Below are 25,694 nucleotides of genomic sequence, written 5' to 3'. Positions count from 1 at the left end.
TGTAGATGGTCTGTGCTCTTCCTGGACGGAGTGGTAAAGTATCCAGAGACCAGTACGTATGCAAGAAAGCCAGTCAGTTAAAATGTAAATTGAGGTGGTCAGTAGGTGAGACACGGGGGCGGGGGGGAGATTTCCCCTCCCCCTTGCTTTTTTTCTGCCCATCCTAAGCCTGAGACCATCTCCCCCAGCTAACTCCTTCCCTGGGGAATCCATAGTTTAATGTGGATTGTCAGCCCCAGAGATGGTATAGGAACTGTCAGGCATTGGATAAAGGTGATGAGAATTGGTGGGAAGCAAGTGCCCACACTGACTCCTGCTGCTGCTGCTCCCACCCCACCTACCTGTCCCATGGTTTCCCAGTAGGGTTTTGTGAGCAGCCAAACTTCACACCCTGCCCCCCATCCACATGCTCCCATGCCGAGCCATGCACAAGCAGGACCAAAATGAGCCTCTTGCCCCACCCCACTCAGTGCTGCAGCTACCCCTCCCTACCTGCTGTCCAGAGCACTGCAGCAGGGACAGGATGAGGAGTCGCTGGAGGCCATGGGAGCCCAGTAGTTTCCTGGGAAGTTGCAGCAGTGGTAGCAGCAGCCTTGCCTTGGAAGCTGTGCCTGCTGGCAGGGGCTGAGGCCCACTGGTGAGGGAGGCTGGGAGCACAGCACACGCTGCCCCAGGTTGAAGCGGGCGGGACTTGGTCCCAAACAGAGCACAGCAAGTACAGCCATATAAAATTAATGGGTGCCTGCTTGTGAGTCTGATCCAATCAGCTGGTGGGCTGAATCCGGCCTGCAGGCCATATTTTGCCCACCCCTGCTCTACGCTGTGTTGGCTGGAATATATGCAAAAGGTTACCTTCATGCATGTGTGGTGGAATTACTCCTTTATACAGGGTTTCCAGATTTCTGGAAAAAAAAAAACATTTGCAAAATAACTGGCTTATTGCTTCCTCTTTCACCCCAAAATTTTTCTCCTTGGGATATTTCCCAATCGTTCAACCATGAATCACTGCAGATCACTATGCACCTATCTTATCTCAGCAGCTCAGCATGATACAGCTTGGAAACAAGCAACCCCACCAAACAAGAGAGAATGGACAGAAAAGAATATGGTACATATTCACCATGAAAAAAACTATCTGCTTTGCTAAAGGACATACATGAGGACTTTTATGCCACCTGGTTGCCATGTTACAACTGTCTAACACAAGGACTATAAAAGCATCACAGGCATACTGCAATGTGGAGATACAAGCCGATTAAAAAATGAAGACGGCACAAAACATAGTTGTCTTCTCTCTAAGAAAAACTTAATGGGCAGTCACTTTGAGAGAAACCACTGAAACATGTAGATGATCACAGCTTGTGCCCCAAACGTGCTTTTTATTATGTTTTCTTTATAGATATGTTTTTGATATGACATTAACAACAATAGGAGTAACAACAACAACAACAACAACGTAGCTTTGTTGTTGTTGTTGTTGTTTTCAAACAAATAAGTGAGATTCCTTTTGAATTTCTTTGGGCTGTACAGCATGGTGCATCTCCCATGCCCAACCTGGTACTGCTGGGATTTGTTACCAGGGCCTCCCATACAGGACTGTCCTAATATGTATGGTGCTTGAGGGGCTTCGTTGTTGGGGACTGATACTGGCTGATGAGCTTCTAGTGGTTGGTAACAGATTAGACATTTTTGAAGATGTCCAACTTTCATGTGGTTGCTTCTTCATGGTCAGTTGGTGATATGCTTCTGGAGTGGCAGGGTCAACTCAGTACAGGAATCCAAAGTGGTCCTGTCCATTCTGAAGTTCTGCCACCACTGTTTATTGTCTCATGTCCTTAAGGCTATCCACTCCCACCTGTCAGTGCTTATTTCCCTGTCCCAGAAGTGACAATAAACAGACTGCAGGTAGTCCCAGAGAAGGCCATCTTCCATGGTGTGCTTCACTTAATCCTCTTCAGTCATGCAGCTTTCAAACATGAAGAACATGTAGCATAATGCAAGAAAGGAACTTTTTGAGTGCCACGGTCATGGAGCCTTGAGCTGTCATGCTGTATGTAGCATACCTGTTAGCAGATGTGTTGGACAAGGTGTGAAAGCCTGCCTAAGTGTGTGAGGTCTCTCCATCTTGAACATGAATAAAGTCAGTGAGAGTAGAGGGTGAGAAGTACTCATAGATTTTCTCCTCTCCCTGGGAAGGTGATGCATATAAACCTGCAGTGCAGAAAGGACTGAGCAGAAGCTTGAGGAGATCAAATACCCATAAGACTTTGCCATGCCCACCCAGCTGTCCTCAGAAGCCTCCACAGACACCTGTTCACTAGCCCCCTAGCTGTGGAGTAGCACAATAGCATGAGTTCATCTCACTGGAAGGGAATTCTCCAGGAGCATAGCAATACGTGCAGTTGGCTTGAAAGGCATGGCTGATCCCCAATTATATATTTGGGGCCAGATTTGATTCCACCTAGTAAGCATCTAAGGCTACTTACAGATATAAAACAAACAAACAAACAAATGGCACTTTACTTTAAACTTGGCACGCCCCCACACTGAGCCCAGTGCAACAGGACTTTTGGGGGACATTTATCTAATAGCTGATTGAATCAGCTATTAGATAAAAGTGCCAGAAAGCCCTGCTGAAGCACCCAATCTATACAGAGGCGGTGGAGCTGGGCTGAACTAAGTCTCTGCTTCTTCTGGTAAAGCACATTTTGGGTTTTCCCCCCACATCCATCAGCAGCCTAAGTGAACAATAATCACACTAAGTACTGTTCAAGTCCCTGAAAATCCATTACTTCTGCAAACAGAGGCAGCGGAAGGCCAGGGCCAACAGGGCTTAGCTCCTCAAATGTGGAGCAGTGGGTAGGGCTGCAGGGCAGCCTGGCCACAGGCTATGGGCTGCTGCAGCAGGGGGGAAGGGGGAGGGGCATGCACACTCAGACAAGCAGCCAGGATCACAGCCCCAGTGCGTGGATTACTGCCCAGCACAGCAGCCAGCCTACTCTGTGAAGGGGAAGGCTTGGGGGAGGGCAGATTGAGGCCCCCACAGTATGGGAGGGAGTGGGGCAGAGGCAAAGGCAGGGGTGAATGGGGCCCTGGCCAGGTTGTAGGACTCTTGGAGCCTCGGGCAGCTCATCGGGGGGGGTGGTGGGGGGAGGAGGGCAGGGGCTTGCGCCGCTGCATGCATCCTGCACAAAGCATCCAAATGAGCTAACTGTTATAGGTGTCTGAGCCTGAAGCCATACAAATGAGCTACTGGATGAAGCAGGATTAAAGTTGGAGGGGGCTTGCTATATTTGCATAGCTATAGGCTCATCCATGCATAGCAGTTAAGAGTGTAACAGCTCATATATATGCTCCTGAACAGAATTCCTTTCCCATTTGAATCTTCTACAGATATGTTCATCCATACCCTAAATCCTACATGCTTATTAGGTGGAATATAATCTGAACTTTGTCTCTTAAGGGTGTTAAACACTGATGTAAATTAGACTAGATAGAGGGCTCCTGTAACTTACATGGACCAGGGCATACTTGCTAACATGGTACTCAGTAGCCCAAACATCAAGAGCATGGAGGTGGACTTTATGCTGTCTTTGCACCGTCTCATACCCAACCAGTATTCTATACACTTTAGCCCTAGGTAAAGACCTGTTTTCTCATTTATTTTGAAAGAATGTTGGAAAGATGGAAGACTAAACCAAACTGATGTTGGAACACTGCAAATATCTTTAGGACAGACACCTATTTGGCAAAATGAACTAACTCTACAGCACCCTTTACAATCACCATGCTACTACACATATCAGATTCATACAAAAACACCGAATAATTTTCAAATGTGTTAATTATGAAGAATCTTTTGGCAAAACCAAATTATCACAGTAGTACTCCAAAATAATTCAGAAGTTACAAATGCAGTTTATTTACAACAGCTCTTGTTGCATTTATTATTTAGGAGAGGCGATCAGAATTCATTTTCCGAAGTTTGGCAGGAAGATTATCCTCTAGCCTTGACCCCAAGGTGAGCATACCCGGAGACTTTTGCTGGAACTGAAGATTTCCAGTAGACTGAGTCAAATTCTCGGGTTTGATTTTAAAAGCCTTTAGATGTATTCTTCCATCATCATCTTCACTGCTGGGCGTAGAACTTACTTGCTGAATTTTTAAGAGATCTCCAGTGCTGCAAGCTTTCTCTACATTGCTGGAACTCATTCTCAGGACTCTTTTCTGAAGGTCTTCCTTTGTTGAACAAATTTTCTGAAGTTTATTAGGAAGCTTGTTTTTCTCTTCTAACATATCAATGCAGTCAAGAGAGAAGATCTGTTCCCTTCTGCTTCTATTGTTACCAATGGGAGTATCCAAAGGGGATGGTAGAGACAAGTTTTCTTCCTGTTCCTTTACACTGTAAGGCAGAGTGGGGACTTCAAATGTGGCATGAAACTGAGAGTAATCTACACGAAAAAAGCCATCCTCTAAGGACATTACAGGGAGAAATCTATGGCCCCAGAGGACTTCATCCTCTGTGTAGGAGGTCCTAGCTTGGCATGTCATTCCTATAAAAACATACAAAAATATCAATATTATAAAATGCATGCATAGATAAATATATGACAGAAAATATATAATGAGAGTACATAATAAAATCAATCCTTTTTACAGCTAACAAATACATGAAAAAGAATCATCTAACAGCTAATATTTGACTAATTCTTTTGTGTAATCATGCCAAACTATTATAGTTTGAATAACAGGTAATGTGGGGCATAATTAAGATGAAAGCAAACATACATTTTAGGACTTTTGTCTCAGAGACACTGGTCTGATATTTTATTGATACTAGCATCTCTGAGATGTCAGGTTAGAAGTGAGCTGAAAGATTTATTACATAGCGGAAGTGGGAGGGGAGCCTCATGAAATGATCATGAAAGTCTAGCCAATCTACTCCAATCTTGCCAAACAAAAATCTTGATCAAAATAAATACAAAGTTTTCCAGGAGAGAAGAACTTTGAAATACTAAGTACACAGATTCATAACTAATTAAAAGAAATACTAGGACTGAAGAGAAGGAAGCATCAAAATTAAATGAATAGGTAGACCATATACTTTGTCAAGAATCTTACCAGTAGTTTCAACAATCCCCTCAAGGATGACCACTATCTCAAATTGCTCACTTCTCAGTGATCTTTGTGATAGACAAAAAAAGGGGCTTTTTGAGTTGATTTCGTGACATATTGTTAACGGAGAAACTAAAAACAGTTGGTCAGCTCCAGTTCCAAATCCAACATCCAGCTCACATTGATCTAATGGCAGGAATTCCCCTTCTGGTGTCTGTCGGGACTAAATATAAAAAGATAGTTAGAGCCTATTATGTAACATAAAAAACCATAATATTGTGATTAGATTTAAAAGCGCAACTCTGATAACAATATTTAATACAAAAGCTATGTGTTTTGTTACATGGAGATACGTGCATTATACAATATGGGAACAGTATATACAGACTTATCTTGTTACTTACCACTCCACTAGACTTTAGTATATATAAACTTTACAAGAAATTTTATTGACTCTTCAGATCAATTAGCATTTTGTCTTTGAAGTTACACTCTGTTTAATGATTCTTCCTAAGATGTACTTAGTGTGCATTTAAACAAATTAATGTGTGCTATACTAATGCCATTTAGTCAGAATGCCACATGGCATTATTAAGCCTTGCTGGAGTACTGATTAATACGACCATTCATTAGGACATATACTAATCAGACTTAGTTGAAGTATTGACCAATGTAGGCCTTACAAGAGCTCTGACTGATACATAAACTGCTTACACAAGCTTAAACTGGAATAAGCATATACAATTAGGTTATGTAGACCCCTCACAAAGCTAATAAAGAAGGCTGGTAAGACTGATAGATAGTTCAGGACACCAAAATAAGGATGAAAGGTACAAGGATTAAAATAACCTGGTATAGATGTTCTATTATTTGTTAGCAACATGCTACAGATGTGCATGATGTAAATGAAGGATGTCAAACATAGCCCTGTCATTTGGCACATGGGACTCCTGGAGAGGCTGGGAATTTAGGTGTGAGGTGGGCTGGGGTAGGGCCCACCACCAAAATCCAGGATATGGAGCCCTACTAGGGATGTGTGTCAGTAGCAGGGGGCAAGTGATGGCTGGATTAATAATTCTTGTGGGTCCCCAACACTGCCTAACCTGCCACTGCCTGTCTGCTGCTACTGGAGGTAAATCTGGATTTGGACCATGAAGAGACCCACAGTCTGGATCTGGCCTGGGATGTAAAACCAATTTGACATTCCTGAAATATTGTTACATGTTACAATTACTGTATACTAACGGCATTTAAAACACAAGCATCCCAATGTTAAAGCAGGAAAATCTGGGGTCCTGTTCACTAAAGTCAACAGGAATTTTACCTTTGACTAATATTTTCACTTGAGAGGTTTTTGTCTTTAAGTTTTTGAGTGACTCTCTCTTCCTCACTAGTACCACAAAAACAGCAGAATGATTGGTTGTCTGGCAATTATATAATCAGTCAAGCAGCTATTTAGATATTTTGGCTTTATTTAAGATGATACCAGTGTCAGTCCTTCAAATTCTAGTGTGTTTTTCATATTTTTCTGCTACAAAAATGTGAGTTTTTATCCAGATAATCAAGCTTCCCCTCCCTTAGACAGAAATTACTGTTTCCACATGACTGATGAAACCAATAAAAATGTTAGTAGTATATACCTTTTAAAAACATTCTGGGTGAGTTTCCATGCTTTGAAGCTCAAACAAATGACACCACTAGAAACTGACAGATTTCTGTCTTATAGGGATAGACATTACACATAAACTGGTTTAAGTGATCAGGAACTGGTTTAAAACTGTAACAGAACATGTTCAGTGCACATAAACCAGTTTGAAAATGGCCGAAACTGGCTTGAGATAAACCTGGTTGAATGTAGTATCAGACTTAAGTGATTTCGGTCAAACCAGTTTATGCAATGTCTGTCCCAGAACCCTTCCTGGTTTAAGGTAAATCAGAATCCTCCAGCATCCTAGATGCTTTGCAACCCTGGGCAGGGCTCTGCTTTCTGCAGCTGGCCCCTTCCCTCTGCTCCCTGGCTGCAGCTCTAGCAGAGACTTGCAGGCACAGCAGGGTCTGCCTGGCTTCCTCCAGCTCCACCCCCCTACCCCCCACTCCCTTCTCCCCACCCCCTCCCCTCTGCCCTACCCAGACACCTCTCAGTATTAGCATACCACATGATGGCTACAGTCCTACTATATACGGAAGTGAAGCCCACAGTTGACCCCTGTGAAAAGGCAGAGCTCCTTAATACTTACTTTGCATCAGTATTCCTGAAACCAGGCGAGAACTTGTCACCTGTCTAGAGGCACAGAGAATACGGCAATGATAGCAGTCCACATAAAATCAGTCCCGAACAGGTTCAGATACTTTTAGATCATATGGACATTTTCAAGTTGGCTGGGCCAGATGACCTTCATCCAAGAGTGTTGAAGGAACTGGCTGAGCTCATAGTGGTGCCTCTGGTGAGGCTGTTCAAAGAGTTGTGGAACTCAGGAGTGGTCCTGAATGATTGGAAGAGGGCTAATATGGTACCCATCTTTAAGAAGGGAAAGAAGGATGACCCTGCTAACTATAGACTGGTCAATCTGACTTCGATCCTGGGAAAAATCTTTGAAAAAATTGTCAAGGAAGCTATCAACCACAAGCTCGCACCTGGTGGGGTAGTGAGAAATAACCAGCGTGACTGTGTCGAGGGGAGGTCATGCCTAACAAACCTGGTGTCCTTTTATGACCAGGTAATTAACCAGCTGGATGTGGGACAGGAGGTGGATGTCATCTACCTAGATTTCAGCAAGGCCTTTGATACTGTTTCCCATTAAATCCTCTCAATTAAGTTGGAGTACTGGCCTAGACCAGGCTACAACGAGGTGGGTTGGCAACTAGCTCAGCAGCCGATCCCAGCAAGTGGTAATTAATGGGGTGGCCTCATCCTGGAAGGCCATCTCCAGTGGTGTCCCCCAGAGATCAGTGCTTGGATCTATGCTCTTTAACATGTTTATCAATTACTTGGATGAGGGAGGGAAAAGTGCAATGCTTAAGTTTGAGGATGATACCAAGCTGTGGGGATAAGCAGGCACATCCAAGGACAGGACAAAGATCCAGGATGACCTTTACAGGCTGGTTCTATGGGCTGAATGCAATCAGATAAGGTTCAACAGGGACAAGTGCCAGGTCCTTCATCTGGGTAGAAAGAACCTTTATCATATCTATATGATGGGTGGTGGCTCACTGGCTGGCACTGCATCTGAAAGGGAGCTGGGGGTGACAATTGACCAGAGGATGAATATGAGCCACCGGTGTGATGAAGTCGCCAATACAGCAAATAGAACTCTGGCATGTATCAGCAGATGTTGCAAACAGATCCAGAGAGGTGCTCCTCCTCTTCTAGTCAGCATTGGTGAGGCCACAAGTAGAGTACTGTGTCCAGTTCTGGGCATCACACTTCAAGAAGGATGTGGACAAGCTTGAAAGGGTGCAGAAAGGGGCACCCATATGATCAAGGGCCTGGGGGATAGGCCTTATGAGGAGAGACTTTGGGATTGGGCTTGTTCAATCTGAGTAAAAGAAGGCTGAGAGGTGACTTGATACCCGCCTACATATATGTCAAGGGAGAACACCAGGATCTGGGAGGGCAACCTTTCAGAAAAGCACCTCTTGGGAGGACAAGGTCCAAAGGGCACAAGCCAGTCAAGTAAAAGTTTAGGCTAGACATAAGGAAAAACGTCTTTTCCGTACAGGTAACTAGAATCCAGAACATACTTCCAGCAGAGGTGGTGCAGTCACCAACCCTGGTGTTGTTCAAGAGGAAGCTGAACAAGCAACTCGTTGAGCTTATGTGAGCCCAATTACCTCCTGCCCATGGCAAAGGACTGGATTTGATGATCTTACAGATCCTTTCCAGTCCTTCTTTCTAAGATTCTATGACTAGGTCTGGGTGGATGTGGGGGCATGGGCATACAGGGTGCTTTTGAGGGTAGTGCTTGAACTGGGAAGAAATTCTATGGGAGACTGACAGAAGCTGCTGCTGGTATCTGTGGCTGGGAGGTGCCATTGCTGAAGGCTGGGGAGGGTAGCTTACTCCATGGTGCATTGTGGAAGGGAGCTGGGCAAGACTCATGGTGCTCGGGAGAGGTCCCAGAAGACTGGAAAAGGGCCAATGTGGTGCCAATATTTAAGAAGGGGAGGAGGGAGATACCTCAACCCTGTTGAGGGTGCTGCTGGCCCAGAACTGTAAGGGATACAGCTGACACTGTGTAGGGAGCCCTTGATGGATTCCTTTGATATGGGTGGTGCAATAGCATTAAGTTATCTAGATGCAAGCTAAGCTTTTGATACCATGCCTCATGGGAAATTATTGGCTAAAGTGGAGAGGATGACTGGAAAGAATGGCATCAGTGTTACAATCATGAGGGGGATAAAGCATATGTTTAAAGGAAGCCTGCAGCAGGTTATGCTGAAAGGGGAGTTAGCTGATTAGAAGACAAGTACCAGTCATTGTCCACAGAGAGCTATCCCTGATATTGAGACTAGTCTTGAGCATCCTAAACCATCCATGCACTACATGCCCTTGATGATTTGTCAAGTTGTAGCACTAGAGTCTTGCCCCCACCATGCCCATTAACTCACATGCCATCCCTCTCACTGCCTACAGTGGTGCTGTGATGCTGTTACAGGTACTAGTGTTAACCATGCAATCCTCCTCCTCTGAGTGCCCCAGACCCACTCACCAAGAAGCACACTACAGATGCTCAGGACTGCCAGCTGCCAGTAGCATAGGTGCACAGTTCCACTTGTACTATGATTAACTTGAGATAAAGTCTAAGGCAGGACACTAAGCAAATGGGAGGGGCTGGGTTGGTGTACTACAGTCAACTCCCAAACCTGACTGTAACAAGGCGCCACTCCTAGGGCTGTGGAAAGCCTTTCGAGGCACCCTGGAGTCCCCCTTTTTCTGCCTCACTCTGGGAACAGTCTCCCCTTCACTAGCCTGCCATGTCTTGATGTTCCTTCTGGTTCTCAAAAGGAAGGCTGCCCCAGGACTTCCCATATCTGGTCTCACTATAAGGAACACATGGGAGGTATGGAGGTATGGAGCCTTAAGGGCTAATTGCATAGCTCTATACTATCCCTAGACCATGCCCATGTGTCACAAATTTCGAATCTCCAAAAATGGATAAGACCCTTGACCCAGTATCTCCAAGCCACTCTAAGCCTTTCTTCTTCCTTTTGTCGGGGCTTTAGCCTTCTCAGTTTCTGCCCCTCTACTCTGGCTGGTCCCGCAGCCCTGGCATACTGCTCTAGATCTGGCTTCTGGGCCCCAGCACTCCGCCCTTCTCTGGGTTCACTGAAAGCTCAGGCCTTGAGCCTGCCTGTGGCATAGCTCGAGGCAGTCGTGTGCCTCTTGGGCCATGTGTAGATGAAACGAGGGGCATGTGTGCATTACATTTTAAAGTGGGTTAAATGCTTTTGCACTGCTTTAGTGGTATTGGTGTTTGCACGCGTTGGCAGTGTATTGCGCAGTAATTTCAGCCGCTGTAGCAAATTCAGTGGCGTAATGTGCCTTAAATGACTTGGGGCGCAGCAAAACAAAACTCCTCCAAGGAGTTTTAGTTTGCTGCCCTTACAGCCGTGGAGCGAAGCACCAGGCTCTGTGCAGCTCAGGGGCTCTGCAGGAAGCCTGGCAGCAGCTGGGAAGGCAGGCTCCACCCAAGAAAAAAAAAGTAGTGATTTTTTCTTTTTTTTTTCCTGGAGCCTGCCTGCCTGAGCTGTGTGGAGGCCCAGTGCTTCCTTCTGCAGCCGCGGTGTCCCCCTGGGACCACCCGAGCTGGGTGCCTGCAGGCAGGTGCCACCTGGAGGGGAGCTGCTGCTGTCACAGAGGGAAGCATCAGCCCTCTCCACAGCTCAGGGACCGCTCTGCCTGCCGGCAGCTCTCCCTCCCCTCCATGCCACCGGAGAGGCAGTTATGCACATGGGTGTGTGCACAACGTGGGGGTTTACTTGGCCCTAAATTGAAGCGGTGTTTTTAAACCCCACCACTTTGACTTAGGGCCCCCGCTACACATGCCCTCGGGCACTAATGGGACCTCCAAAAGTACCCCTTATAGTCCCAACCCAAACTACCAGTTTAAACTGCAACCTAAGTGCTAAGCCCCTGGGCTATAACAAGAAAAACAATAGAGGCAGCATGTCTGCTTACCAAGCTTCTCTTTCTCTGTGGGTCATTCTGTCCTATTCCCTGGCCAGCAGAGCTGTTTTCTTCCAGTCTCCTGGCCATTCAGGAGCCCTGCACTCTGCCAGTGCCAGGGCTGTCTGTCTGTCCTGGCTAGCTCAACCCAGGGCTTATATAGCTCTGGTCTGAGCTCTCTCCCAGTCATGAAATAGCCCCAGTTAGCTGCCGGTGGGTGGTGCTCTGAAAACTGTCCTTAAAAGGGCTGCCCCGCTTTCTAGTAACAGGGCTATACACTGCAACTTAATGCCTGCAAATCATGGCCTGGGAACCCATGACTGGCTCCCCACACCACACCCCTGGCTTCCCCATCTCATTCCACCTTGCTTCCCCTGTTAGCGCCTGCCTTGTGCCCCACTCAAATAGAAACAATTTATAAGGAAAGATTAGGCCTTTATTTTTACAGATTAGTAGGCATGTGGGAAGGAGGGAATTTGCAAGGGAGGCTGGCAGAGAGAGATGAAGGAATAGCAAAAGCTGAGGAAGCTGATTCAGTGCAGCCAACCCCCACATCCAGCACCTCCTACCCCCAGTCCTGTGGGTCTTTTCTGACTAAGACAGACCTTAAGTACCGTGGAGTGTGCTTTTAGGCAACCACATGTGTGTGAAGTACTCTCAGTTACATGGTCCAAGCCACAGCTTCTTTCTAGACTCAGACCCAGCGCCAACTTTCAGTCCCATGTATCCAGTGAGTCTAGGGTTTGTGGATGGCAGTGATGGGAGGGGTCTTGGTGAGTCCTACAGTCAAAGTCCCAAGGAAGTGGGTGTCTAGTCATCATGGAAAAGAATGAAGGGGTAGATGCTTACAGTGTTGACAAGCCATACATTTTGAGCCAAGCATTCTGCCAATGTGTGGTTGTAGGGGCTGCCCAACCTATGAACTAAGTGACAGCAAGGTCAAAGTTGTTTTCCTCATGACCCACTCAGTCACAAATGGACCTGACAGCATATTCTCAAGCAGTCTGTCTGCTAGGAATTCATATTCCAAGACAGGAGTCTTCTTTTCATGGATCCCTCATAGTGAGCTTGCCCCTTTCAGGATTCCTGTGGACCATGTCCTCCAGCGAGAGGAGTGAGAACATGGCAGGACTGCCTGCCTCTCCTGGAAATGAATGGCTCCTGCTTTGATGTGGGGAGATTGTTTAGGGTGTAGAACAGAGGGAATGGATAAAGTCCTACCAAGCCCAGTGCACAGACCTAGTCAGTAGCAGCATCAGCCAGGCAAGGCACTGTACCATCTTTCAGGTGCTGCATCTGAGCAGAGTGGTTACAGGAAGAGCTACCCCCACAGCTGTCCCTCCACACACCACACAGTTGGCAGCAGTGGGAGTATGGCTTTGCCAGGCACCCTAACTCATTTGGACACCACAGTGGTAGCAGCCATCCCCAGGACAGCATTTAGCTCGTGGCCGCTAGTCACTGACCCCCAGCCACAATCACTGGTAGCTGTAGTCACTCTGCTAAACCCCTTCAGCTACTTCCCAGTCTCTTTCCTGGGAGTCCTGGGGATAGAGGTGGAGAGGAGAAGGGGGGTGGAGGAAGGGGGTGGGAGGAAATGGGGCGCAGCTGTTCACAGCAAGAGGCAGGAATGCTGCACAAGCAGCTGCACTGGGGTCCCAGCCCAGGCAGCCAGGAGGCTGCCAGGAGGCTGCACTGTGGCAGGCAGCCGGGAGGCTACACTGGGATCTGTGGAGCCCTGGCCTGGCTTGTTGCACACGTGTACCCACTGCCAGAAATGAGTCAGGCCAAGGCTCCATGGACCCCAGTGCAGCCTCCTGGCTGCCCGCCACAGCCAGCCCAGGACCCGGGGGCAGCTGCTTATGCAGCATCCCCACTTGGGGATGGTCTGAAACTACAGTTTAATTACCCTGATTAAGGCTGGAGAAACCATTAATCCACACATTATTAAGCATGGATTAATGGCTTCCCTGGGCTTAATCAAGGTAATTAAGACATGGTTTGGGGCCATTGGGCAATGTGTAGGGAGAGGCAGGACTGCCAGGTCTCCTTAGACAGAGGCCTGCCACACTAGGCCCATAAAAATGCTGGCCAGCTCCAGGATCTGCCCAGAATACGTCAGCCGCTTCCTCAAGTTCAGTACACTTCAATTTATATCCCAGCTTGCCACCAGTACCAGGACCCTGTCCTCCACAGAGGACAGAGGCGCTTGGGGGGTGCAACATCCCCAACCCTGTCCAAGCTCCTTGTCAAAATGCTGGGAAAAGGAAGGGTTTAGGTAAGGTTAGTGCAATGCCTTCCACCCATCCAACATGCATACAGTCATGGCCCATGGCACTCCGTGCCAAGGGGCACCCCATCTCCCTTGAGCACTCTGTGAACAGGGTACAGCACAGGCCTCAATAACAGTCTTGCAATCCTTCATTGCCTCTCACTTCTTCCTTCATAAGCACATTATGCATTTGTTTTGATTTGGTTAATGAAGAGCTTATTTTGGGGGGTTATTTAATACTGCTCGTTTATGAAGAATTTTACTTTGAGCTTTGGTTTATTTAATAAAGGTATACTTGTTAAAGAAAACATTTTGATCCCCTCCCAACCCCCCCCACAATCCCTTGCCCACAAGTCAGCACCCGGGGTAGCTGTCACAACTAGTCGCCCTGCCCTAGTTATCCTACTTGTCCTTGGGAACCTCCAAAGACTGGGCCACTTCAAGGCATATTGCTCTCACCTGCCACCTGCTGGTGAAGCATCAGGACCCCATTCTGCCACTTGCTGAGTAATGCTTGGAAGTGGTTTGCCTGTCTGTCTGAAGCCCTACATTTTGGAACTGCTTCAAACCCTGTGACAATTTAACCCACTACAAATGTCACATCTAAGGGTGAAATTATATTTCCTTTTGATTATCTAGTGGACTAAACCAGGGATCAACAATGTTTTCTGGATGTGGGGGTGGAAAGCAGCTTGAGTCAGAGATGGGCAAGCATTAGGATGCAGTTGCAGCAATCACTTCTCCCTTCCACTCAGCTGCAACATGGTGCAGTGGAAGCCCCCTCCCACCAGTCAGTGCTGTGGCACAGTACAAGCCAAGCCCCCTGCCACTGAAGCCCTAGGCAGCTGACTACAGCACAATGCAGGGAGAACTCCAGGCAGCTGGCTGCAGCACGGAGCAGTAATAGTCCCCTGTTATCAAAGCCATGGCTCCATGGGCCTGATCCAAACTCTAGAGAGGCCAAATTCAGCCTGGAGGCCATAGATTGTCAACCCCTGGCCTAGACACCAGTGGTGTCCAAATGATCCAGCTCTGAGTGGCAAGGGGCATTCTGTGGGCTCGATCCAGAGAATGGAACTGCAACATCTGGCCCAAGGGACTGGAGTTTGATGGTGGCAGTATTACATGGAATTTGATAGGGAAACCTGCAAGCCAGATGACACAGCACCATGGGCTGGATCCAACCCAGAGGCTGTATCTTGGTCACCCCGGATGACATGACCAAAGAAAATAAAACCTAGACCACCAACCGTAATAGTGTCACCCCTTATATTGAATGTGCCTAACTTTCAGCTATTTGTATTCAAAGATATAACCAGAACTAGACCAAAGAACTAACTATCATATTTCTGTGTTCCAAGTACGTGTTTAGTCTGTGATCCAGCCACCTATAACCTCTTATTTAGTAACTACATTTCATGCCCCTTGAGTCTTTCACTGTATGTCATGTTTTCCAATGTTGTGACCATATAACCTTACTATTAACCTTCCTCCCACTGTTTATACCCCAAAGGACTGCATTAACTCTTTTGACCACAGTGTGGCACTAGAAGCTCATGTTCAGCTCATCCACCATGAAACCCAAGTCCTATTCAGTAGGCCTGTGCAAGTCGGCAGTCATCCCATCCGGCTTTGGATCCGGCTGCTTCGGATGGCTGCGATCTGATCTGGAGCTTTGGACCGGGTTTCCGCAAAGCTTCGGAGATCCGGCCATAGGGTATAATGGGGAATCAATGAAATATCTATAACTTTGTTGTTTCTTGTCTGATTTAGATGGAACTTGCAGGGATGGTAGCCTTTGATGAGAGCATGATACCTGTCAAGTGTCAAGAAGATCGGAGCAGAAGTTTGAGGGGAAGTGTACCCCAAATGCTTGAAAGCAAAGCTCCTGTCACGTCTATGTGTTACAACACAGGGGGGTCAAAACTGCAGGGGTGTAGCTCGTAGTGAGGCCACGAAGCCTGCCAAGTTTTAAGGAGATGGGTGCAGGGGTTTGAGGGGAACTGCCCGTCAAGCTGCAGATAAGCAAAACTCGTGCCATGGGTGACCCTGTGTGTGCTAAGACGCAGCGGGGTGACAGCTGCAGGGATGGTGGCCCCTGCTGTGACGCCTGCCAGCTGTGGAGGAGATGGGTGCAGGGGGGTTCTGGGGCCCAGCACCCCTAGCTGCTGACAGGCAAAACTCGTGCCAAGACGGTCTGTCTTGGGGCAATTGATTGTCTGTATTCATTCTTTCTTCTCCTTAGCCTGGTTTTGTAGGTGCTAATTGACGCTCGTTAAGTCGTTATGTAGTAGCTAGGCCCTGTGTATTGAGCTGGTCCCTGAGTCCCTGCGTGAATCACGATTGATTGGTAACTGGGAACACAGCAGCTTAGCAGCCAGGCCTGCAGCAGTGTCTCCCCTCCCTGCCCCAAGACAGACACAGTCAGTGTCCCACAAGCACCCATGGCACCAGTTTTGCTTGTCCTCAGCTTGAGGGGCACTTCCCCCCAAACCCCTCCACCGATCTTCTTGAAACTTGGCAGGCTTTGTGGCCTCAGTAAGAGCTACCACTTCTGCACTTTTCACCCCACTACGTTTTAACACCTAGACGTGACATGAGTTTTGCTTTCAAGAATTTGGGGTGCTGTTACTCCCAAACCCCTGCACAGATCTTCTTGAAGCTTGGCAGGCTTCATCCTCTCTGCAGAGTCTACCATCCCGAAAAATTTCATCCAAATCGGACAAAAAACAACAACGTCATAGATTTTATTGTTTCCCTATTATACCCTATGGCCGGACCTCCGAGGCGGCTCGGAACCGCTTGGGGAAGCCGAACGAGGCAGCGCTGTGACCCGGATGTGCTGCTTCGGACCCCGAAGCCTCTGAAACTTCTCCGGATCCGAAGCTGTGTCCAAAGCCTCGCACAGCCCTACTATTCAGTGTCCCTGTTCCCCAGAAAGCAGAACAGGGTACCTTATAGACTAACTTGTTCAGAGTACAATGTAACATATTTTCTTGTATACAACATGCCCAGAACTAAAATAAGCACTTTTTGAGAGACAGAATGAAGGGAAAAAAAGATCTTTCCTTGTAGCAATCAACTGAATAGAAGCAGCTAGGGAGCCTGTTCTGCTCCCTGTTGATTATAGGCAAACTTTACTTTCGCTTTAACCTGGTCAAACAGCAGAAACTGCTACTACTGTACTTCCTTGCATATAATGCATACGCCATTTCCAGCAGCTGTTTTTGTTTTTTTTTAAAGGTATGTTGTATGTTAGAAAACACAATATTTCATCAGATGTTATGGTAGAGTTGCTAACACAGCCTATATTCTTTGTTCTCAGAGGCATGATTTTACATGTAGTCCTATTAAGACATATGTTGCTTCCTTGCACCACATTTATCAATAAATCCAGATTACTCTGTCAATTACTTGTCCTCTTGCATATTTATCATTCCCTGAATCTTTCTGTTATCTGCAAACTTTCAGTAATATTTTTTTCATCCAGATCACTGATAAACACGTTAAATAACAGAGGACTAAACAATCAGTGCCAGTGGAAACCCACCAGAAAACCCCCCACTCAAAAATTCCAGATTCATGATCATGTTTTGACACCTATCAACCGGTCAGTTTTTAATGCACATCATGTTAATTTAAACAAAATGTCATTCAGTACCAAGTCAAAGGCCTTACAACATCAAAGGTCTTACAAAAGGCCTCTAGAAAGTAAACTTGTAATCTCATAATGAAAAGAAAAAAGTTAGTTTGGAAGATCTATTTTCTATCAGCACTGATTGGAATAGTAGGACAGACAGGTTGCTGCTGCTACCACTAGAGCATTAAAAAAAACCAACAAGAAAAGTTCAGTTGTTAAACAGTTAAAAACTGCTGATATCCTTTGGACAGGCCTGGAGCCTATCCAGCTACTCCTCACTTAATGACAGCTATGTAGGAGTGCAGGGCCTGGGCTGGCAGGGTCTCTATGGAGCCAGGCTGGGCTGTACCAGCAGGGAGAGGGAAGAGCCATCCCACCTGCCTGCTCACTGCCACTTGCCCTTCCACCTGCCGCTGCTGCCACTGCCATTTCCTCACTTTCCTGCCCGCTGCTGCCACTTCTCCCCACCTCCCTGCCCACCAGCCGCTCCGACACCACATTGTTCCCGGCTGCATTGCCAGGATCATAGGACTCAGCAGGAGCCAGCCCAGCCTGGTCCATCCCCCACAATTTTTGGCTGGCTCTGCACGGTGCTAGCTGAGCCAGGCTGGCTCTTGCTGCGTCCTACGGTCTCGGCTATGCAGCTGGGAACTGCATGGTGCCAGAGCACTGATATGAGGGGGGAAGGGGGGAAATGGGGAAGTGACGGCAACAGATGGGAAGGTATGGAAGTAGCAGAAGAAGGACAGTGGTGGCAGACAGGAGTGGCAGCGAGTGGGCAGGCAGGAGCACAGGGCCCACACCAGTGCCCTGGGGCCAGGAGTGGCAGAAGCATACAGCCTGGACTGGCAGCAGTGCTGGCAGGGGCTCTGCCTCCTGTGGTGGGGGCTGTGGGCAATGAGGAAGGGGGTGTGTGTGTGTGTGCTCAAAGGGTGAGTCCCACATGCACACCCCACCATACACATGTACCCACACCCCCCCTCGGAGTGCCATACATGCACACCCTATACCCCCTCACACACCTCAGCCACCCTCTCCCTCCACACATGCTGCAACCCACTCCAGCCACCCTCCCCACAACACAGGCCCCCCACAAACCCCATACTCACCCACACATCCACATGCTCCTTCATCCCACATACACACTCACACACCACAACCCCATACACACCTACACCTCCCACACCTATCCACCCCCCGACACACCCACACCCTCCCCCATACCCTCCATGCCCATGGCAGTGTCTGCAGGCAGTCTGTGATTGCTGCTGGCAGCGGTGTCTGTGGGTGGTTGCCGCTCGCCACCATCAAGATCACCTCTGGCAGTATCATTGGTAGCTACACATAGATGAGCAGCATGAGGTAGTAGTCAGAGAATCTGGTAATCCTTCTGTGACATCTCAGATTTGGACTCCAGACAAGTAGCAGACCTCCCAGGACAACAGGTCAGGCCATGAGATGGCTCCCTCCATCCCCTTCAGAAGGGAGTAGCTAACCACCATCATTACCTGTAACTTCCTCTTAGTGGTAGTGGTCTTGATCCTCCCTCACCTTGGGGATTCCTGGCCTGGCCTCTTCAATCAATGGAATGCTCTCCTCCTCCTCTGTTGCTAGCGCTCCATATCTGTTCTCCAAACAAACCACTGCAGGTGGGGATGACTACTTTTTCTTGCTGCCAGAGGTCACAAGCTTCCAACCTTCCTGGGAGTCCATGCCCTCCCCCTTTCCTAGCACCACCTCTGGCAGTCCTTCCTCCACAGCCCTAGAGGTTTTCTGCAGCATGGAATTGATGAAGTCCCCATTGCAGAGGATGCTTCAGAGCCTTGCTACCTCCTCCTGTAGCTCTCTTACCTTCTCCCTGAGGGACACCACCAGACGGCACAGCTTACATTGCAGGCACTCCCCCACCTGGCTGACACTGGAATGAACTTGAAAGCTACAGTATACACAGCACCAAGCCAGGGCCTGGGTGGAAGAATCGATGGTGTGGTCCCCCTTCCCTGACCAATCTGCTGCTCTGCTTTCTAGTCATCTCCCTGTGATACCTGCCCAATCGTTTGCTCTGCTTTGTGCTTCATGCCCCAGCTGCTATTGCGTACCCTGGTTCCTCTCCATTCTGCCAAATGCACACACAGAGGCTGTCCATGCCACTTGTGGTACCTGCTCTTGCCTGCTAACTGGCAGATGAGCTGGAAAAAGACTCAAAGTGTGTCTAGGTAAGTGATGATGATGTTGCACGTCAAGCAAGTCAGGAAAGACAACACCACCTCGTGCTACTCAGCCATGGACTGCAGGACAAGGAGATGGGAGGTATCCATTCCCAGGTCCCTGAAGTGACTTTACTGCTGCTGTAACTGACCAGCCCTCCAGAGGTGAAACTGACTTGGCCTGCAGAGGAGTACTAAACACAAGCTGGGGATGCAGAATAGCCACTGAGCTCTGCCCTTTGCCTGTAGCCATCCTCAGGAATGTCTAGAACAGTGATTCTCAATGCAGGTACTGTGAGTTTCTTTTAAGAGTTCCACCCTGCCATCACTGCCAGGTGGAACTCCCTTGACATGCCTTTGTTTCTAGATGTCATGTGGAATCAGACTGAAAAGCAGCTCCAGCAGGAGGGGGCGCTCTGCTGCAGCCTGGCATAACATGAGGGTCTGCCATGAGGCTGTTGCTACTGGCCTGCCTGAGACTGGCAACACCACCATGGTTCACAGGGGGCGTGTTTACAAGTGCAATTAATGCACCTGAATTTTCATCACAGAAGATTCAGGCTCATTGAAGCTCTCTGGGGTGCACATCTACACTCGTACACCTGTTGGGAGCAAATTGCACCTGACAGAAGCAGCCCAGTCCAGGGCTTCTCCTGCCCTGCTCCGCCCCCTCACAACAGCTGGATCCCCCTTGAACAGGGACAGTTCTCTTGTCCACATGGGTCTCGGAACCCTCCTGATTCTCATGTGGCTGGCAAGCAGCATTCTGCTGAGCCAGGACAGCTTCCCCACTCCCTGTGGCTTCTTGCTGGCTAGGATGACCAGGATCAATTTGCTCCTGGTCAGCATCCACATGTGCACTACTACATAGTACCTAATGCACCATTAATCTGGTACCTGTATTTGTTAGTACTAGCATATGGCACATTAGCCTAATTTACTGCATAGTAAATCCTGCACACATGTAGACACTGATGCTTTACTGTGCATTAGATTAGTCTAATGCACAGTAAAGTGTCTTATGTAGACACACTCAGGATACACTAAGTGCGGCTCCTGCTCCTGGACTTTCTGGTGGGTGAGGGATGGCCCTGGGCTTCATGCATCGATGCAAAGGTGTGGGGGGGGCTTGTTTACTTACATGGAAGAAAGAAGGGGCTCCCTCTGCTTGCTTCTGCAGAGGATGCCTTGAATCTAAAAAGGTGGAGAAACACTGCTCAAGAGACTTGGGCCCAAAAGGGATACTAGGATTTCTGCTTTCCATCCCCCTAGCTGGAGTCTCACCACAACATGGCCAACCAGCCATTTTGAAGCGCTTCAAAAGGGAGGAACTGGTAAATCTGCACAATGCTGACTTGTTTCAAATTTGAAGCGCTCCAAAGAAGAGTGACATTTGAAGTATTTCTAAAGAATGCCTGTATAAACCTTTGATTTCGGAACCTCACCTTGTAAAATGCTTCCTATTGTTCACTCCAGGAACAACAGCACTGCACTATTTGTCAGTGTCGCTAGGTAACACTGCACAGCCCCAAAGGGTAAGAGCCACCACTATGTAATGGTACCCTTTTAATCCAGTGAGTGCCCAAGGACATAAAGCACACATTCAAAATAAATCGCAAAAGATTAACAGAGTTGTTTTTTTAAAAAACTGCAAAGCATTTAGTGATTCTGACCCACACAGGAATCTTGGAAACCTTGTGCTCACTGGCTAAATATGGGTTCCCTTAAACATACAGAAATTGATAAGCGATATCTCTTAGCATTGCTTCACTCTGAGAGAAGTAAAAATCTGACTGACTAATCAGGTGCAAGAGAAGATCAGCTGTCAGCAAGACTGGACAAAACATAATTGGAAGAGCACAACATGCAAAAAGCACAGGACTCATTAGATAACTCAGTCTATTTTCTAACATGGCACAAGCAGAATATAGCAGTGCGAGAGCAGTGAATATGCCCGCTTTGAGCTGCCATACTTTACATCAAGAGGGGTAAGTTACTTCAGAAAACATGATTTTAGAAAGGCATGGTTAATTCCTCCAATAAACTGGAGCAACCTGTACTATGCTGCCAGCTTCCTAAAAGCTTAGGTGATCCAGAGCCACAACAGGGCCTCCACTTCAGCCTGCTTCCCCCATAACCTGGAGTAGGGTGTGTGGCTGAGCATGTTTCAGCTGCCACAGCTGACGTAATGGGAACAACTGGTAGTTTGCAAAATATCAAGCTACTTTAAAGGGATGTATATGGTAACCATGTTGGTCTGAGACAAAAAGAAATGGAAAACTCTAAAACTTAGTTCAGAGAATGATACCTTTTATTAGACCAACTAAAAACATCACAAAAAAATCTTTTTCTGCAAGCTTTCAGGGGCACATGCCCTTCCTCAGGCTCAGGGAAAATTAAAGATGGTAAAGTCCCCACAGGTAGAAAATAAATTTCATTTTTGCACAGGGGAAGCTGAAGGTGAAAGTCTGTTCCTTTGGGTCCATGACAGTGTCTTTGTGAGTTGCTCTTTGATGTTCAGATTAAAATGATTTGCAAACCATTGAAGTTCTCATTTTGGCTAATATGATGTGGGATCTCTTCCACACACTTTTCTTCAGAATTTCATCATGCTCCACCTCAAGAGAATCTGGGCTCATAATAGCATTTCCTGACAATATAATTGCAGAAAGTCCTGCTTTTAGAAACTGCCTCAGTCTGCCAGACACAACAATGCACATTTGGTTTGAAATCATTGCAGATCTCCAAAGGCCTTGTTGTATGGGACATTTAACACGTGTTTTCATAGTTAGTAGCAATACTGCAAGTACTTGTAACACTACAAGTTAGAACTTCTTCTATGCAATTGCATAGAACTTATGCAACTTATTACAATCTGGACAAGTCTGTAGCAGACTGTGCAGCTGACAAATAGCTGTATTTCAGTCTCAAGCCTGGCACCAGCACCGCACAAGAGTTGGTGAGCACCACTCATATTTAGGGACCACTGTAATTCAGGTTCTGGGGGAAGGGGTGGAGGGAAGCGGGCTCCCTGCAGGGTTGCCAGTGCCAATTTCAGCCTAGGGCGGGCCTTCCCATGCCTCTAATCAGCTGAAGGAGCCTACCACGGGGCTGATTACTATTGAACAGCAGCACAGAGGTTGTTCTTTAGCTGTTTTAAGAAAGTAGAGTTCACCACTTATTAAACAACTTTTAAGTAAAGCTCACTACTTACAATTCTTGATGAAACCATAATAAATAAATGGTGTTAAACAACAACTTTTGCCGAGTGCTAACTTTTACGGAATGCTGACCCTCATGCCTATGCTCACAGCCCCTAGAGCAGGGGGTATTTACCTGCTGTGCTCTGTGCAGGGCTTTTAAACTCCCTGCCAAAGCAGGAAATTGAACAGTCTAATAGGCTGAGCCCTATACTAGGCTGCCCCTGGAAACACGTGGAGCTTCAACAATGTTTCTGGGGCTCTGCTGCCTTTCTTCTCTGTTCTTCCAGTAAGGTTTCTGTTTCTTCCAGTTTGGTTTTTTGTTGTTTTTTGGGGGAAGGAGGGGGGGGGGAGCGGGGGGTTACTTGTTTTAAAGCTTTTTCCCCCATCCTTCCTCTCCTCCCTTGGTCTCAGGCCATTTCCAGCCAAATCACAGTTTTCCAGAGCTTCAGGCAAAATGCTAAATTTCAGAATTTCCCCTGAAATCCAAATTGCAGTAATCCCTACTCATATTATGTCTGTGGAGTGGTCTCACGATAGCTGAACACATTACTTAACACCACCTAGAGATAGTCTTCTTGTGAAAAGTACTAACTCTGCTATGATACATTGGCACTTAGCATGTGTTTTACTGCTTGAACATGTGGACACTTTCATTTTAAATTCAGTTAACACATCCTAAGTGTAACATACAACAAAACCCCAAGAGACATGAAATACCTCTTCTACTCTGAGGTGTCACGTAGGGCCTTTGCTAAAATAGCTTGACTTACCTCTGATGTCCGTGAAATCGTCAAGCTTTAGAAGTTTAAATGACAATACATTTCCTGCTAGCATGAGGCAATGGACTTTATCTGTGTCAGTAAAATAATAAAGGTTTTAAAAACATGACAGGTTTACCTTACAAGTTGGGACAAGTTGTGCAGCTCTTTCTTCAAGATCTCTAGACCCTAATTGCCTTAAAGGCTTTAACTGTGGCCTCCCCTGCATTTGCAGCCAACTACTGTCCCACAGGATCCCCAGTCATCACCTTCTATGCTTACACATAACTACAGAGTGTGATACCCAAAACACCAAGATGACCCTATCCTATGACACAGATAACAGGGTAGATGTGGTCACTGCCAATGCCCTGCCACAACAAGGAAGTAGTCGGTTAATACATACTTCGAAGATCTTAGGAACAGGACCATGCTCCATACTGCAAAAGAAGGCAAAACACTATTAGCCATGCCATTCTGACCAGGGGAAATAATGCCTTCCTGACCCAAATTTGGAAGTCAGTCAGCTGTTGAGCGGAAGGAAAAACCTAAAAAAACTCTAGGTTTTATTGTATCAGCTGAAGCATCAATGCAAACCAGGCAAGAAAATCAAAACGAAATGAAAATGTCTACTGTTGTACTGAAGCATGCAAGTATTTTCCCAAGTGGCCCCGTGCTGCTGTCACTGTTGATATGCAAGTCTGTGTGTTATGGAAGGCCAACTTTAGCAAGCAGTTTTCCAGATTCCAGAGGCGACAGAAAAAAATTACTTGAATTCATGTTCAGTGGCAAAGCGAGGTTTGTTGTCTCTGGTCCCTGTTCTTACCAGTTTTGATTGTCACTTGGACAGTTAACCAGCTGGTCTATTTAAGAATCAGCTCAACTTAGTGAATCTTGCCCATGACAAGTAGCAACACAGTACGTAAGTTATGCCCCCCAAGGTCGCTACAAAAAACAAGTTTTGCAGTCCCTGTATTTATACCCAAAATGCCCATATCTTGTACTAATGTTTACTTATCTTTCTATTGAGATATTCATTTCTACTCATCTCTTTTGGCAAGTGAGGACAACTGCACCTTTGGTTCTTTTTATCTTTGCCTCATTAGTGTGTTTTTACTTTTATGTTACTTCTCAAGTTATTCAGCTACTGCTTTTTGCAACTCTCTTTTTTGACTCACCCTTTTTACTCAATGTGTTGGGGGTTTTTTTGATTTACATTTGTTACCAGGTCAATTAGCAGTCAAGGCTCCTTTCCAGAGCTTTATCTTAACTGTAGCTTGGCCTAACTATGGCTTAGCATCACTGGAAGTCCTACACCTACAGCTTTACCCATGGCCAACATCTCATCTAAATTAATCCATTGGCACTTTGATAGCCATTTGCTTTTGTGTTGTCACTGGGGTTTTGTTTTTTACTCTAAATCTCTCTTCTTCAGTCCCAAGATTCACCCCACCAAAGTATTTGTAAAGAGTAGCCATATGCCCCCCTCAGTCTCTATTTTGCTAAACAATCCAAGCTCCCTCCATTTTCTTTCAAAAGAAAAGGTAAAAGGGTCTTTCCTGGAGATAAGACTGGGAGGTGGAAGAAGTAGGAAGAGGCTTCTTACTTTTGGACTTAAATGGTGATTGGGAAGCTTGGTTAATAATGGCCAGAAAGTTTGCTTCCGTTGGGGGGGTTAGACAAGGAAGCAGTAGTTGGGGAGGAATGGTGGGGGAGTATAACAAGTCGTCCTTCCCAGCACCGTCTTCCCAGTACTCCGCACCTTGCGTGGGGCACCCTTGGATCTTTCTTTAGGGTTATGTCCCGCCCTATATTCATCTGCCACGTCTTGATGGAAATTATGATGATGTTCTTGTGAGCAGGAGGCTGCCTATTGTATTGGGTATGTTAGGGCCTTTCCCCTATGTGAGACTGACTCCTGATTTTCTCTAGCTAGGCCTCCCCATCTAAACCCACTAACCAGGGTTTGACTCCGAGGCTCTAGCCTTTTCTATTGTCTTGAGGCCCGTACCCCTTTTCCTGTTCCAATCTGTAGCCTGGCCCAGAGGCTCGGGCACCAGTCCCACAGCCAGAGGGTCGCAAGCCCAAAATTAGGGGACTACCCCGAGCCCGCAGCCTCCCAGGCCACAAAAAAAACCCAACTACCAACACCAAGCTGCACCACAGGTGCACCTGAGCTGCCCAGCTTCTTTAGGATTGCGCCTCACTGGCGCCAGGGTCTGCGCACCTCTCCGGGGCTTCTCGCTGCCCCCTCTCCGGGGCTCCTCCAAAATGCTGCTCAAATGCTGCCCCCTTCTCTAGGGCTTCTCAAATGCTGCCCCCTTCTCTAGGGC

At 47.1% G+C, this 25,694-nt stretch overlaps 1 protein-coding gene across 2 annotated transcripts in view; it reads right to left on the bottom strand.

Annotated features, from left to right (window-relative positions):
* Positions 1 to 1,352: 1,352 nt before the first annotated feature.
* Positions 1,353 to 25,694, bottom strand: part of LOC102566434 (G protein-activated inward rectifier potassium channel 1) — a 61,046-nt gene continuing 36,704 nt past the window's right edge. Inside the window, exons 2-3 of one of the 2 annotated variants that reach the window (XM_006268591.4) lie at positions 5,122 to 5,338; positions 1,353 to 4,553 (exon numbers count right to left, since the gene is read on the bottom strand). In XM_006268591.4, the coding sequence (XP_006268653.2) occupies positions 3,952 to 4,553; positions 5,122 to 5,338 (819 nt within the window). In that variant the 3' untranslated portion in view covers positions 1,353 to 3,951. Of the gene's footprint in view, positions 4,554 to 5,121; positions 5,339 to 25,694 lie in introns of those variants that run through there. The other variant, XR_009461963.1, reaches the window with a different exon arrangement.

The sequence above is a fragment of the Alligator mississippiensis genome, chromosome 4, assembly GCF_030867095.1.
Source record: "Alligator mississippiensis isolate rAllMis1 chromosome 4, rAllMis1, whole genome shotgun sequence".
Lineage (NCBI taxonomy): Eukaryota > Metazoa > Chordata > Crocodylia > Alligatoridae > Alligator > Alligator mississippiensis.
This window is presented reverse-complemented; position numbering and strand designations above follow the sequence as displayed.